This window comes from Anoplopoma fimbria, chromosome 3 (genome assembly GCF_027596085.1).
Source record: "Anoplopoma fimbria isolate UVic2021 breed Golden Eagle Sablefish chromosome 3, Afim_UVic_2022, whole genome shotgun sequence".
Lineage (NCBI taxonomy): Eukaryota > Metazoa > Chordata > Actinopteri > Perciformes > Anoplopomatidae > Anoplopoma > Anoplopoma fimbria.
In genome coordinates, this window is record NC_072451.1 from 21,821,265 (window position 1) to 21,835,885 (window position 14,621).

General features: G+C 41.2%; 2 protein-coding genes across 2 annotated transcripts; both read right to left on the reverse strand.

The window, feature by feature from the left end:
• Window positions 1-887: 887 nt before the first annotated feature.
• On the reverse strand, window positions 888-7,999 carry serbp1b (SERPINE1 mRNA binding protein 1b). Its single transcript, XM_054627268.1, is given in 10 exon segments — window positions 888-1,044; window positions 2,304-2,315; window positions 2,318-2,503; window positions 2,789-2,854; window positions 3,320-3,497; window positions 4,575-4,649; window positions 5,054-5,125; window positions 5,404-5,544; window positions 5,851-6,031; window positions 7,537-7,999. Coding segments are annotated over 10 exon segments (1,227 nt in total). The 5' UTR covers window positions 7,793-7,999; the 3' UTR covers window positions 888-984.
• Window positions 8,000-8,922: 923 nt separating this feature from the next.
• Window positions 8,923-13,939, reverse strand: LOC129088998 (3-keto-steroid reductase/17-beta-hydroxysteroid dehydrogenase 7-like). The gene is made up of 9 exons (XM_054596303.1): window positions 13,597-13,939; window positions 12,749-12,952; window positions 12,567-12,659; window positions 12,315-12,429; window positions 11,717-11,911; window positions 10,691-10,795; window positions 10,538-10,594; window positions 10,357-10,455; window positions 8,923-10,115 (listed from the first exon to the last, which is right to left on the reverse strand). The coding sequence occupies exons 1-9, from the start codon at window positions 13,629-13,631 to the stop codon at window positions 10,035-10,037; spliced, it is 984 nt and encodes a 327-aa protein (XP_054452278.1). The 5' UTR covers window positions 13,632-13,939; the 3' UTR covers window positions 8,923-10,034.
• Window positions 13,940-14,621: the final 682 nt, after the last annotated feature.

The following is a 14,621-nucleotide window of genomic DNA, read 5'->3' on the forward strand; positions in this document are numbered from 1 at the left end:
ACACACACACACACACACACACACACACACACACACACACACACACACACACACACACACACACACGCACACTCACAAATACACACACACTTCCTTAACAAAATAATACAATATTTGCTTAGTGGTCCTGGAGTAAAAGTAGCATAGTCTGTATGCCCTACGAGGACCAGCCTAAAGATATACACATTGGGCTTTGGGACACCCTGAAAACAAAAGGTAGCACATCTGGATCAGGGGATACAAAGCATCACTAACCACTGGTCCACCAAATAAAAGGCAAGCTATCAAAAAAATAAAAATGGAAAAGAGGCATTTACTTCACTGCACAACAAGCAGAAAAATACCAAGCTTTAGTAGGAACTCACTTTGCCTGGTTACCCATCCTGAATTTGTGCCTCGCAAAGGGATGGGTAGTCAGGATCAGAGAAATTTACACTTTAAATGCCATACTTCAGATATCTAGTACACGAATCCTATGTAGTGTAGTGCTAACACATCAGTGTGTATTACTGGGAGGAAAAACTCCAGTAGAAAGTATTTTCTAAGAAGACCGCATAATACTGAGCTGAAGTCATGAGGGGGAAAAAAAAGCACAAAAGCTTCAGGGAGAGAGAGATACACACTTCAACCTAATCGCAGAAATGCATTAATTCAAGCAGCACAAAATAATATCAATGAAGTATGCATAATCTCTGAAAAAAAAAAGTATGAAAACATCCCTGCTTTCATGTTCCTAAATACAAAACTTCAGTGTAACAAGAGGTCCTTTTCTCGCCTTTTTTTTTTGTCTTTTGTTCTCCTTTAAAACAGGTACAATTTTAGTCCTCTGGTGTTGTGAGTGGTATGGGATGAGTCTTTTTTTGTCATTTAAAATCATTTTTTTTTTCTCTGTTTTCTTATATACTTGAAGATGTAAGCATGCAAGCCTCGTAGAGGAGGGGCCCGGAAGGGCTGCTCGGTGGGCTGGTGGTGGAAAAGGAGCCTTTAGGCCAGAGCTGGAAAGGCCTCAGGATCATCCACGTTGGGGACTGACACTCCACTAACCTGGAGGAACAAACACACAAGAACCAGGACAAAGTAAGAGTGCTATAATCAATAATTAATATAATATAAAATCAATATTTTATGTCAATTGATTGCAATACTTCTTGTATAAGAGATGTGTCACTCCTAGTGACAAACCCACAGATAATAATCAGGGAATTTATAGTTTAATTTATAAATTAAATTATCTAGTAAGTAGCCTTACTAGGAACTAACATTGTGAAATAAATGAAGTGAAGCTACATAAATTGGTAATACTCAAGTAAAGTACCTCAACATTTTACTCAAGTACAGTACTTGAGTAGCCTGAATGTAACTAGTTACATTCCACCACTGATAGAAAAAGAGCACACCATTGTTTACAAGAGCACACAGTTCTTCATAGACCTAGCCTTTTAACTGTTTTCTCAAAGTGCATCAAATTGATGCCTTTAACTTAAGAAAAGGTACAAATGGTGATTCCTCATAATCTCTCAAAATCCTGAGGGAAACACTACTAACATTCTGGCATGTAATGATGCTTTCCTACAAAGCCCGTTTTTAATTTAATGCTGTTAAAACAGAAAAGGTGCAATACAAGAACAGTCTGAAATTAGTATAAATATTTGACTCAGTAAATATCTGATTTAAGAACTGAAACAAGTTGTGGATTATTTGAATGACAGAAAAGTAGTCTGCAACAATAAAATAAGGGACATTTACTTCAGCTTCCCAAATGGGAATTTCTGCTTGTTTTCTTGATTTTCTGATTGAAAACTGAATATCTTTGGATTTCAGGCCGTTGGTCAACTAAACAAGAATTTTGAAAATATTAACTTAATCTCAAAAAAGAAAATTGCGAGGGGCATTATTCACTTCTTTCCAAATTGTTATAGACCACACACTCAACTGATTAAATGAGAAAATGTCACATTATTTGAAAATAAAAATAATTGTTAGATTAAAAAAAAAAGATGATGAGAATGAATGAGACGCCAGCTTTTGGCAACGGACGGTTAAATACTTTAAAACAAACTGTTATTCACACAACTAAGCCACATTTCTACACAAATCCCCCTGACCACTGACATGAGGTCAGTCGGTGAGTTTTGCATCATGGAGCATGTGGTCACTGGTCTGTTATTTCAGGGTCTAAGCGATTACACAGCCGGTTTTCCAAGTCAGTGGCTTTCTAGTTGGTTCACAGTGAGTGAGCTAAATCCTTTGTGAGAGACGCTAAACCTTTGTTGTTGAAAGACAACAACAGCTTTTATTGTTACCTTTTCGGGGCGTCCTCCCCGCGTGCCGGCCTGCTGCTTCCCCCGCCACCTCCGCCGCGGCCTCCCCTCCCTCCGCGGGCTCCCCCACGCCCGCGTCCCGGGCGGCCAAGGTCTCCAAAGTTGATCTCCAGCTGGGATGTGATGTCATTGGCTGGTTTGCGGAAGTGGTGATCACTGGACTCATCAGGGGTTCCCAGCTGCTAAAAACAGACAATGCAAGTATGTTAGACATTAACTGCACTCTGTACAGAGAGGTTTGTTATTAAACCAGTAATGAAATGAGTGAACACATGTTGCTTAGCTGCACAGCACCAACACTGTCTTTAGATTCTTCATATCCTCTGGAGCTACCCAAAATAAAAATGAATAAACCAATTTAAACATTTGAAGGTTTATTAAACCACTCACCATTTTTCTGACAGGTGGTTTTATAAAGACTTAACACTGAATACTTTCATGAACTGTAGTGTGAGGGCTGCAGGCACCTTGTTGAACACAGGGGTTGGCTCTGCTTCCGGCTCTACGGCGTCGATCAAAGCTCCAACAGGCCTCTGAAAGTCAAACACAACAAAGGGTTTTTCATTAAAATCGTGTCGGATGCGCTGGCGAGACAAACAACAATGTGCATTTGAAACCAAGTTTGTGCATGTTACACAGAAGTCACCATACTCGGTGTAAGAATGTTTTATCACACTAACCGATGACGTTGTTGCAGCCTTAATCAAACCTTTAAATCGGTGGTTAAAATTAGAATGTCTGCTAAAAGTATATTTCCTCTTGTCTTTTTGCTCTGTGGTAGAACATTTTAAGAAACACTAATGAATCCATTGTTAACCTGTCAAATAATTTTGCTTTAAATTAAAAGCAACAATGTATTATATTTGACTGGTTATAATGTTACACAACCTTCACACTTATTGTCACGGTGACGCATGATGGAGTTCTGTGCTGGTGTAAACAGTTAGAGTGGAGAAAAGGTATCCGTTATCCAGAATATTATAAATCACCATACTTACATCTTCACTCTTGGACTTGTGCAGCACGTATCCTTTTTTCCACTGGCTGTCGGTTCCCTCGTTGGGCTTACGGATGTTGAACTCCACCTTGGTGCGCTCCTTGTCCTGCATGGCCTTCCACTCGTCCAGGGTCATCTCTTTGGGGCCTTCGTTTTTAACCTCTTCAACTTCGTTCTCCCTGGAAAGCCAGCAGCAACAATGTATGACCTTTAACCTACATACACGCTCTCTAATCCCGAGGCCAGGAGGTCAGAGACCATGTTTATCCTACAAAGCTTTGTGATGAAAATACACATGCAGGGACAACGTTTGTGACACAGCACAACATGCAGAATCCAAAGGACAACGTCACAGTGCGATGACATACAACTCTAGTTTTAAACTAGGGATCGACCGATAATCGGTTGTGATGTTCATTTTTGGAATCATATTTTAAAATCTGATTCACAATAAAAATGTATTAAATATTGCGCTACTCTGGCTCTGATGGAGTTGCCTTTCTTTGTCTGTAGTCATTACTTAAGTCTCACTTAATGTCTAATCCTCAGCCCTATCTGAGTAATAGCCCATAAACACCACTGAGGGGTAGTGTGCCTCTGGCAGCCAAAGCAGCTCCCATGTGCCAAACATAAGGCAGCAGATCTATCTTAAGTTGCAATAAACATCACATCCACTATGCCGAAGTTAACAAAAAACACCACGAGTTTCCACTGGTGATGTAATAGTCCCAGCTATTAAAAAAAAGAACATATGAGAAAAATAGTATTTATTAGATCTTCAATTCTGTAAGCGCGAAAACTGCAAGGAGAGGAAGCGATATGGATCCTGGACGCGGGGCCAGAGATGCAACCAGATAATCTTAGTTTATGAAATACAGTGCAGTGAAGACTCTCTCTTCACTCTGGTTGTCAGTAGCGAATACAGTCTGCAGTGTAGTTCATGAACTCAAATGATTAACCAAAGAATTTTAAAGTAACCTCTGGCTTCATGATCAAAGATTAACATTTTTACTGCATTGTATATTTTTTTGGAAATATCGGTTATCAGCCTCCTTGAATACTCATAATCTGTATCGGTCTTGAAAAAAACAAACAAAAAAAAAACATTGTCTGATCCTTACTTCAAATAACTTTTTTTTTTTTTTTTTTTTTTTTTTTTTTTTTTTTTGGGGGGGGTGTTTATAGAGGAGAGATCATTAACTGAACACCATAATATCACCTGTAACCTGAACATGTGACAGGAAATGGATACTCACTTGTTCTCAGAGCCGGCAGGTGCATTCTCCTCTCCCTCTGGGGTCGCTTCTGGAGCAGCAGTCTGTTCAGCCTCACTGGGAACAAAGACACACAGCCGCCATGTCAATATGATGAAACAGTATCTCTTAAGTGGTACCTTTCAAAGCTAGCTCGCAAATTCACATAAACACTCTATACTGCATCCATTTTTTTCTAATGTTATTACACACTTGCATGAATAATAAAAGCTTAACTGACTGTAAACATTTCAGAATAAACAGCATTTTCTCTTGGTGCATATACCACAACCACCAAAACAAGATACGTATAAAACCCAAATCTGTAAAATGTATTTATTAAAACTGGTGCACTAATATTTAATAAAAAAATAGAGCAACTTTCTGTCAACAAAGACTGTACAAGTTTTAGATGTGTACCATTATCCTGTAGACAGTAACGCTCAGATAAACAGGCCATGAGTCTGTTCTGGAAAACTCACCTCACTTCCTCCTTCACGTTGCCCCAGTTGTGTGAGCTGGTGCCACTTCGCTTTTCCTCACTTTTCTGACTGCTAGAGCAAACAAAAACAGGAAACAAACAATTAAATGTTATGTACAACTGTGTAGAGTTTAACTGCCTTTAGACATTTTAGCTCAGTCAGACTTCACTTTCATATAATCACAAATGTCAAAAGTGCCACCTGGTCTTTGCAACCTTTGGCAATTAAAGAGCTCCAGAAGGTGCCTCTTGATAATAAATAAGGATTCAAATAGGGGATGCTTTGGTATGTAGTCATTTCTATTTATATATTCACTGGTCTGCCGGGGTCTCAGCTGAAGACTGACTCACGATTTGTCATTGCCGCTGTGTCTGTCAAAGTCTCGTTTCCCACGGGAGTCAAAGCCTTCTCCTCGGCCCATGCCCCGTCCTCTTCCACCACGCCCACCACGTCCGCCACCACGCCCTCTCGGGGGCCGGTCTCCAGGAGGCCTGGGGGACAAAAAACAGACACTAAATTAAACCAAAAAAAGAAAAGTGTATATATGACCTCAGAGGAGTGATCAGCAGCTGTCACTACAAGCTCATGTGACAATCATGCACATCTGCTCTTAATGTCACGAAAGAGCTTCAAAAACAAATTTACTGACGGCTGTGCGGTGACGTTGAGGTTAGGTTAGCTAAGATTATATCAAACACTTGCGTACACCCCCACAGCGGTCCTGTGATCACACCAGACAGCCTTGAGCTTATCAGCATGTCTAAACATGCTCTTCATCATTCAGCCCAGCTACCCACTTGTCCGCGGAGAACTCTCCTCCTCCCTCGGGCTTGTCCTCAGCCGGCTTCTCGAAACGGCGCTCGCGAGGAGGTCTCCGGTCCGGCCTCTTGTCTCCGGGTCGCCCTTCACCCTGCCCGCCCTGGTTCTGGGAGCCGGGCTGGCCCTGCTGGTCTGGTCTTCGTCCCACTCGCCTGATACCTGACAAACACACGACCATGCAATTGGTCAAACCTCGAGAAGGAAATCATTTGTATTGATGTAGTCATTTGAGGTTGTTTTTGTAATGGTCCTTCATTCCTGCCGCTGTCAAGCTGCACAACCAACTCTGCTCCCAGTAGACCACACATCCCAAAAAACTGACAGTATAAATCCATATATCCACAATGCAATATACATAGAGAATCTGTGCAATATTAACAATCATTCAGTCCTTTTTTTATACATCAGATTGTAGCTATTGTTGTTTTAACATTTTTTACTTATTATTCTTTACTGTGATTGCTTATTTAGTATACCTATTTTGATCTTTTTTTAATTTATTTTTTAACCTATGTCTCTTATTTGCACTATCCACTCTGCTGCTGTAATCCTGCACATTTCCCCATTGCGGGACTAATAAAGGATTATCTTATCTTTATGGTAAACACTTGCTGTTTTTAAACCATTTATTTGCAGGAACAGTAGAGGGGAGGATATATGCAGGTATATGATGGGTATACCACCCTCTTTTTCTGGCAGTGTACAGTATACCCACCTATCAGGCAAAAAGCCACATGAATAAGTAGGAGAGTACACCCACCTCCCTCACAGTAGACTACTCCTCTAAGTGATACCCCCCCCTCATCAACCACCAGTGCCCCCTTTGCTCCACAAGGTTGGTGGTTCAAACTGTCACCGGCAACATGCCGAGGTGTCCTTGAGCAAGACACCTAACCCCAAGTTGCTCCTCGGGCGCTTCATTGCAGCCCACTGCTCCTCCGGGATGGGTTAAATGCAGAGAAACAACCCCATTGTGGGACTAATAAAGGATTGATTATTATTATTATTATCAATACTTTGCTCAGTGCAAAAGGCAAAGCCTCTCTCTCTCTCTCTCTCTCTCTCTCCTGTCAGCAGCTTAACAACAGCTCGCTGCACAACAACACACCGTCCATACTATCAATACTGCTCTCTCTCTCTCTCTCTCTCTCTCCATTAACTCGGTGCTGTTGTTTTAGTAGTCAATTGAAGTGTTGTTGTTCACCAAAGGGAGACGTCTCCATCTCAAACAAAGAGCCGTCCGTCTGGTTTCCCCAGTGCGCAGGTGAGTATCCTGCGCATTCGCTTTATGTAAAGCCTGCAGCCGCTAACGGGAGCTGCGCAGCCAGTGCACGAAGCATCCTCCTCCTCCTCCTCCTCCTCCTCCTCCTCCTCCTCCAGACCGTAACCCTACACTACACTACACCTCCCCGTAGGATGCTGCTGCTGCTGCTGCTGGACACCATGGCTGCGACGCAGGCTCTGCACGGAGCTCTCTGCAGGTGGGCTGTACACCTGAGCGCCTCCCCGGTCCGGAGCTGGATGAGCAGGTCAGGTTGACCTCACGCCGTGTTTGGCTCTGACCTGCTGCAGCTACCGTAGCTCACAGGAGATGCACATGAGGAAATAAATACATGAAAATAAACATGCACTGCACATAAACAAGAAAGCAGGTGCATTTTCACCTTCTTTCTTCAGTGGGACCGGAGCCTGGGACTCCTCCTTCTTGTCCAGCAGCGGGTTCTTCCGGTCCTTCTGTGACTCCTTCTTCGGCTGCTTGGCGGCTTGAGCTGCGGTCTTGGTGGAGCCAGCGGCGGCCGCCTCCTTCTTCTTGTTCTCGGCCGCTTTCAGGATCTCAAACGGGTCGGACTCGTCGTCCAATAACTGGTCGAACCGGTTGGTCACGACGCAGCCGAAGCCTTCCTGCAGGTGTCCGGGCATGATGGCGCCCCTTCAGCGGGATTCACCTCCGATTCTACGAGGCTTGATGCGAACAAATCGCTGGATGCTGCCACAAGATGGCTGGGAGAGCTGCCCCTTCTCTTCCGGTGCGAGCACCATCCGGGACACCGCGCAGCGAGCACCAATCTGAACGCACGCTGGCTGCAATGTTTTTATTTACATTATGTAACTATTTGCTTCCATGTCCTCGTAGAATAATCCGGGTTTTAATTTCTAAGAGGAAATCACATGCAGGGGATGCTTTCAATAGTCCCACATTAGGCTGGTGATATGTGGCTGCAGTGGACCAGGCTATGCTTTGGGAAAAGTGGTCCATGATGCTGCACAGGACTGAACACAATAACATGGGAGCAATGTGCATGCAGTATGAAATAATAATAATGTTAGCCTAAAGAAGTGCATATTGATATATTTTCTTAAATCATACCCACAGCTCCATCAATTTGTAGTGCCTGAGTAAGATCACCATGGATACTACACAATTATTGCTCGTTAAAACCCAGTGGCACCTTGTATGTGCAGCTATGACTCTCTGCTGATGCTACAGACACGCATATCATAAGATTAAGTCGGATTTGTCAGTTTATAAAAAGCAGCAAATGCTGTGGTGAGGGCCAGCAGGGGCATGCTGAGTAACAGCTGGTGGTAACATGTCTGACAGGTCTGCCCTCTGTACATGCAGCTCTCAGCGCACTGAAAAAAGCTCTCACACCGGCTGAAGATAAATTCAGGCACCTTTTTCGTGGAACTTAAGGATTGTCTTTCAAGTCATTGATGTCATTGTCAAATACAAGAGTAAAACCCTATTCAGGACCAGGGCACACGTAGATGTTTATGACCTTTTGCTCATTTTGACCTCAGCTCATCACAGAACAACACTGCACTCAAGGTCAAATGCTGAGGTGCAATAAAAATAATTAAATAATAAATTCCAAGTGTGGAAGGTTTCCCTGATTAAGGTGCAGTTATTTAGCTATATTTTTCTGAGATAGGGCCTTTTTAAAAGAATAGATTTTCTCTACTTTCCCCTTTTCTTCATCTATATAATAAAGCAATAATACATGTTTAATTGTTTCAACTTTTTTCAGATTTTAAAATGCAGGGCTCAATCTAAAACAGAGGAGGCAAAAAGGCAAATATAATACAAATAAGTTTGGCAGTTGTGCATGTTTGTCGGGAACAGCTAAAGCTTAAGGAACTCATGCAATAAGCAGATTATTCAGCAAAGGCTTTTGCCAAAAAAGTTCAATTAAAAATTTCAGTAAGTGGATATTAGTAAAACAAAGCCATTTCAAACATATTTTTTTTATGCTCTATTACAGACTTCAGCAGGAAGCATGCCATTATTTTCACCTAACTGTGCATTATAATTTATGATTTGTGGTAAAGGAAGCCACTGATGACAGCTGACGGTAGTGCTGGTGGTCGGGTGATGACCTCCGTAAACCAGACCATACACAAGACGCTAATTAGAGTTTGACGCCTGTCGTAGAAGAAACGCGATACAGATATCAGGTGAAGGTGCAGCAGGCGGTGGTTTCTACGTTACAACCACAAAGAAACAGGTTAGACTCCTGCTGGTTAATGATCTCACAAGGGTGGTAGGTCAGGACATGGTAGATTTGTGAATGACCAACAAAGACATTTATTTCTGATATTTATACATTAAAATATGAAAAAGGCTGATAGTGTTGCAGGGTTGATTTATTTATTTAGGCCAGTCCAAGAATTTAGCATTGCACTGGTTCCCTCGACTAAAAGTGAGATTGAAATGAGATTTTCCCGATGGTTTTAAGATTATTGCAGAAAAAGGTCTCTAAGGCAAACACAAGTTTATGATACTTAAATGTTTGTTCAGCAAGATAGTCTTTACAAATGAACACCACTTTTATGATTTTTGAAGCTAGAATGCAAAAACCTGAAGTTTAAAGCTAACATTGGGCTATAAATGAACAACACAACGGTCTCATGAGCGTGAGTGAGAAAGGATGCTCTTTCTGTGTTTTAAGACTCACATGCGTAGAAATACAGACAATAGACCGAAAATAAACTTAATTCTATGGTACACATAGCAAGAATGAAAAGAATAAGATCATGTTTGTTGTTCATCATAAAGTGCACATGGCCCATATCCCAAAAGCAAATCCGTCCCTTATATCAGACTCACATTTACTCTGTCTCACTAAAGTACAGTCCACGAGCATCCTTGTCAGCATTTTTCTCACTCTTTCTTTCTGACTTCTTTCTCAAGTTCAAGAAGTTTTGAATAGAGGACCTCAGACATTCCTTCATCGATGTCCATCTGAAACAAGAAAAAAACACGCAGAAAATCCGAATTTATTGCATGTAAAGCAGATCACATTAATCACGTTTTCTTGCAAGGTTTCCTGCTCGGTATTCCATTAAAAGTATCTCTACTGCTCCCAGTCACTTTGCATGACAAATAAATATTTTAAAGTTTGCAATTCTAAGAATCTGAGGTTCACATAGAGCAGAATTCAGCAGTGAAATGTCTGTGGAGCAGCGGGTGTCTTGTTACTCACCTGTCGAGGCCGAGTGTAGTTTTTTCCAAGTCCTGACGTTAAACTGTGATACTTTGCTCTTGGATCCAGAGACTCTGGGTTTTGTACAAATAACCAGTGCTGTGAAAGAAGCCAGAGCAGGACTTAGTGTTTATGGTTCATTCATTGAGGAAACGTTAACATGACAGGTGGACAAACATACCAGCGCCTCTGCTCCGTTGTACGGTGTGAGCGTGAATGTGTTGGTGAAGATCCTAATCTGTTCAGCACAGAAAGAAATATAATCACAATAACATGAGACCGTTTGTACGTAACTCATATCAACAGAGATGAGTAGAGTAAAAACCTCACTCACCAGCCACATGATCGGCATAATGAGGGTCCAGAAGAACGAGGGGAGGATACCATAGGTCAGATTAGTCATCACCAGTCCTGGACATATTACAGAGGAGAACAGCCCCTGTCACAAAGAGAAGAAACATTTATTCAACATACCAGATGCATGTTTAAGTTCCACCTAATGTACTGTTACTTTCTGATTAAAAAACAAAGATAATAATGCCATAGGAGTGGTGTGAGTTGATATTTTTGGGGTTAATTGTTCAGGCCTGCAAAGTACAAGAAAACAAGGAGCTAAAAAATGTATTGTACCCATGTCTGTGTTCTACTCTTTAGAAACCTTACATTAAACAACCCTTCTAAATTAATACAATAGATACAGCAGAAGTAAAATATGAATGAAGTAAAACCTGCACTGAAAAAAAGAACTTATTCTTAAAAGCACATTAGTTTGAAACAAATTGTACTAACAGTTTAGAGTAGAGTTAAGAGTATTGTGTACTCTTTTCCTCGATACAGTTTCTCATTACCAATGACAACAGTTAAAACATCAATTTCATACCAACTAAATACTAAACATGAAGCCCTGGCTGTTGGGAACCCTCCACATTTAGAGTAGTAAAAGAAATAGTGCACTGGCTCTGTTATAAACATTGTATAAACTTGTTTTTCCTTGTTTCTTCTGCTCAACATCATCATTTATCATCAGGATGTGCGCGATTTTATAAACATTTTTTGCATCGTCTTTGATTTTGCCATTGCAAAATATTCTGATCTTGCCTAAACACAACATGAAAAGGCAGTAAAAGGAAAATGTAGACATTTTATGTGCACAACATATGACGCTTCCGGTTTGGAAAAAACCCTCAACCTTCTTTTGACAAATCCTCCAAACACTCGATAGAGTACGATAGGGCAAGAGTTAACACTGCTCAGTGCTCTTCCACCCAAACTTCCATGGCCTTTGATTCTGGGATGTAGGTGGATGTCAAACAGTAGTCGCTCCCGTACAAGTAATCTGCAAATTGTATGACTGACAAACCTCGCTGTTCTTGTGTCTGTTGAGTGCCAGGCTGAGCATGTCAGACGCGTACTTGGAGGAGCTGTAGGGCTCCGTCCCATTTCTGTGCTGCACGTCCTCGATGCTGAAGGCAGAGCGGCGGGCGTTACTCGAGGAGGTCCACACTATCCTAGACGTGTGACCAGCCAGACACAGCAGAGGATCCAGCTCCCTGATCTAGACCACAGAGACAAGGACATTAGGTACATGACTTTTGTATCAATTTCATTTATCATGTCATCAATTCAACGCCAAAAACAGACACCTGAGTTTTTTATTTTTTCATCAAAGTTTCTCATTGTTTTTCTATAACATTTACTACACCACATTTTTTCTTACTGTCCATACAACATTTCATACAGTGATAGCAGATCGTATCCACATTATCCATCCAACAATTTTATTTTTAATGAATCTATATGCAGAGGCATGTACACAAACTAAATCCGCCTGCAATACTATACTAAATGCATATACTACTACACTATTTTACAAGATATAATGATGAGGACTTCATATATATTATGCCAAATTAAGGAATATGTTATCATCTTTTAGATTTCATGTGTGGGGGCTGTACCAGGAGAAAATGACCAAAGAGGTTGGTGGCAAAAACCTCCTGCAGACCGTCTGAGTTGAGCCGGTCCTGTTGAGTCAAGATACCCTCTGCTGTCGAAAACATGTTGATGACATTCCTGCAGTGAGGAGGTACGTTATTACAGAGACAGCTTGCACTAGTATACAGCCGTCAAGCTTTAAACCTATGTGAAATCTAAATCAAAAGACATAATTCTGAGTATAAGCAAGTCAGGAACTGGTTTCAACGCATTACCTGGAGAACAGGCCCTTGAAAAAAGCTTTGACATCTACTTGTGGATTGGGCATAATTCCTGCATTTAGATACAGAAAGTCAATTCTGTTGTATCTGTGGAAAAACACAAATATGCATCAAAGATAAATCTCTATTCCATATTCATAGTTCAGGTAAGGACAGGTATGGTATGGGATCAGTACCTGGCCTTGACCTCCTGAGCAGCAGTGAGCACTGACTGCACAGAGCCCACGTCAAGGTGCAGTAAATCTACACGTGCGCTGGTGTGAGAGGTCAGGAGGGCGGACAGGGCAGCCTCTGCACGCTGCATGTTTCTGCAGGCCAGACACAGACGGAGCTGGCTGTCCTCAGTCAGCAGCCTTTCACACAGGGCCAGACCGATGCCGCTGAGTAAAGTGACAGATGGAAGAAAACACAAGCATGAAAACAAACTTCTCTAAGGAACTGTGTAAATAGTGACATTTTCTATATAATATCAACTGGTAAGCATAGAGTGTTTAGAGAAGAAATAATAGGCAGATGAGAAACATTTGCTTTCAAGTTCAATTTGTTTTAATGCACCTGGATAATAAGAGAGAACTGTATATCTATCTATGTAAGTCAAATCATTTTGATCCAGACAAGTGCGTCAAAATATAACTGAACTCTTGTCAACTTTGCAAGTTTAACAAAATTTACAAGTATGTATAGTCTATATATTCATCTTTATTTCACATGGGTCCATATAAAAAAAGAAAACAACAACAAATAAACACTAGACTACCAGGAAAACAAGCCACGGGTGTTTTTTTCTTTTTCTTCACATTAAATATATTTTATAATAAATGTTGTTTTTGACTTTTCTTATATGCATTTATACTTGTATATTTGATGCACAGACAAAAACTAAAAGGATTAAAGAACATTCAACTGGTTTCATTATTACAGTTTGATAGTGTTTATTATCTCGTGGGAGGTGTCACTTCTTAAGAAACGTGACAAACCGAGTATCTATCTATCCATCATTATAACGCAGTTTAAAGTAACCTACCTGTTCGCGCCGGTAACAAGAACAACTTTCTCCATGTCTGACCGGAGCAGGCAGCGTCTGTAGGGGAAGACGGGACCAGAACAAAGTCTATAACCAGTTATGAATATCCTCTAACCGTGGCACCCATCGTCCGATGCCACTGGAAAACATCAGCCTATGTGCTCCGACATCTACGTGGTGTGATTGGATGTCAACAAACAACTGGCCAATCAGCTCCCACTACGGAGAGCGACGAGGCCCAAACGGGAAAAGAGTGCAACGACTTAAAGTGCTGCTTAGGTTCTAGGCAAGTCTGCTGGGTGGGATCTGCTATGTTCATACTACGGGCGACTAAAGCCACAAAACAGCCATTGAAGTGTTGCTGAAGCGTTGATAGCGTAGTTTTGTCTTTAAATAGCACTGGGAACCGCTTGGCAGTTTTCTTAATGGAACCGAACGGGTTGAAACACACGCTTATGATTGGTTGAAGCTTCACCGCGTCATTGGAGCGCTGAGACCAGCTGTGCGTTCCCAATACTAACATACTATTTAGTATGCAGGATAAAAGAGTATGTCCCAATACATATAGCATGTCAGATGCAGTATGCCAAAATACCAGGATGTCCTACTGCACAAATCCTCTGTCCAGCAATACAAGTACAAGGGGGTTAAAAAATAACAACCCACCCCAAAATATAATAATTCAAATTTACTTATGTTGCACTTTTTCTCATCACAATGATACAGAGAATATGAGCAAGAGGGTCAAAGTTCAACATGCAGTGTTATGATGAAGTACTATGATCCAATTGAATGCATACTGCATGCACCTGTACGTACTCTGTAACAAGTATGACTTTGATTTGTAGCGTTGTAGCCTGTTGCTGTGTGTATTGCAAAACAAAGTATTTTCATACTTTAAGTAGCAAAAGTAAAAAGTAAAAGTAGTCATTATGCAGATTGGCACGTTTCAGAAATACATATATTGTTTAATTTGATTTTAATTAGTGATGCATTAATATGTACATCATTTTAATGTTGGCAAA

Excerpts from the sequence above, each read along its gene's own strand:
- LOC129088998 (XM_054596303.1), bottom strand. The coding sequence starts at position 13,631 with ATGGAGAAAGTTGTTCTTGTTACCGGCGCGAACAG. Across the intron at positions 12,953-13,596 it reads CTTGTTACCGGCGCGAACAG|CGGCATCGGTCTGGCCCTGT; the intron begins GTAGGTTACTTT and ends CACTTTACTCAG. Across the intron at positions 12,430-12,566 it reads TTCAAGGGCCTGTTCTCCAG|GAATGTCATCAACATGTTTT; the intron begins GTAATGCGTTGA and ends TCCTCACTGCAG.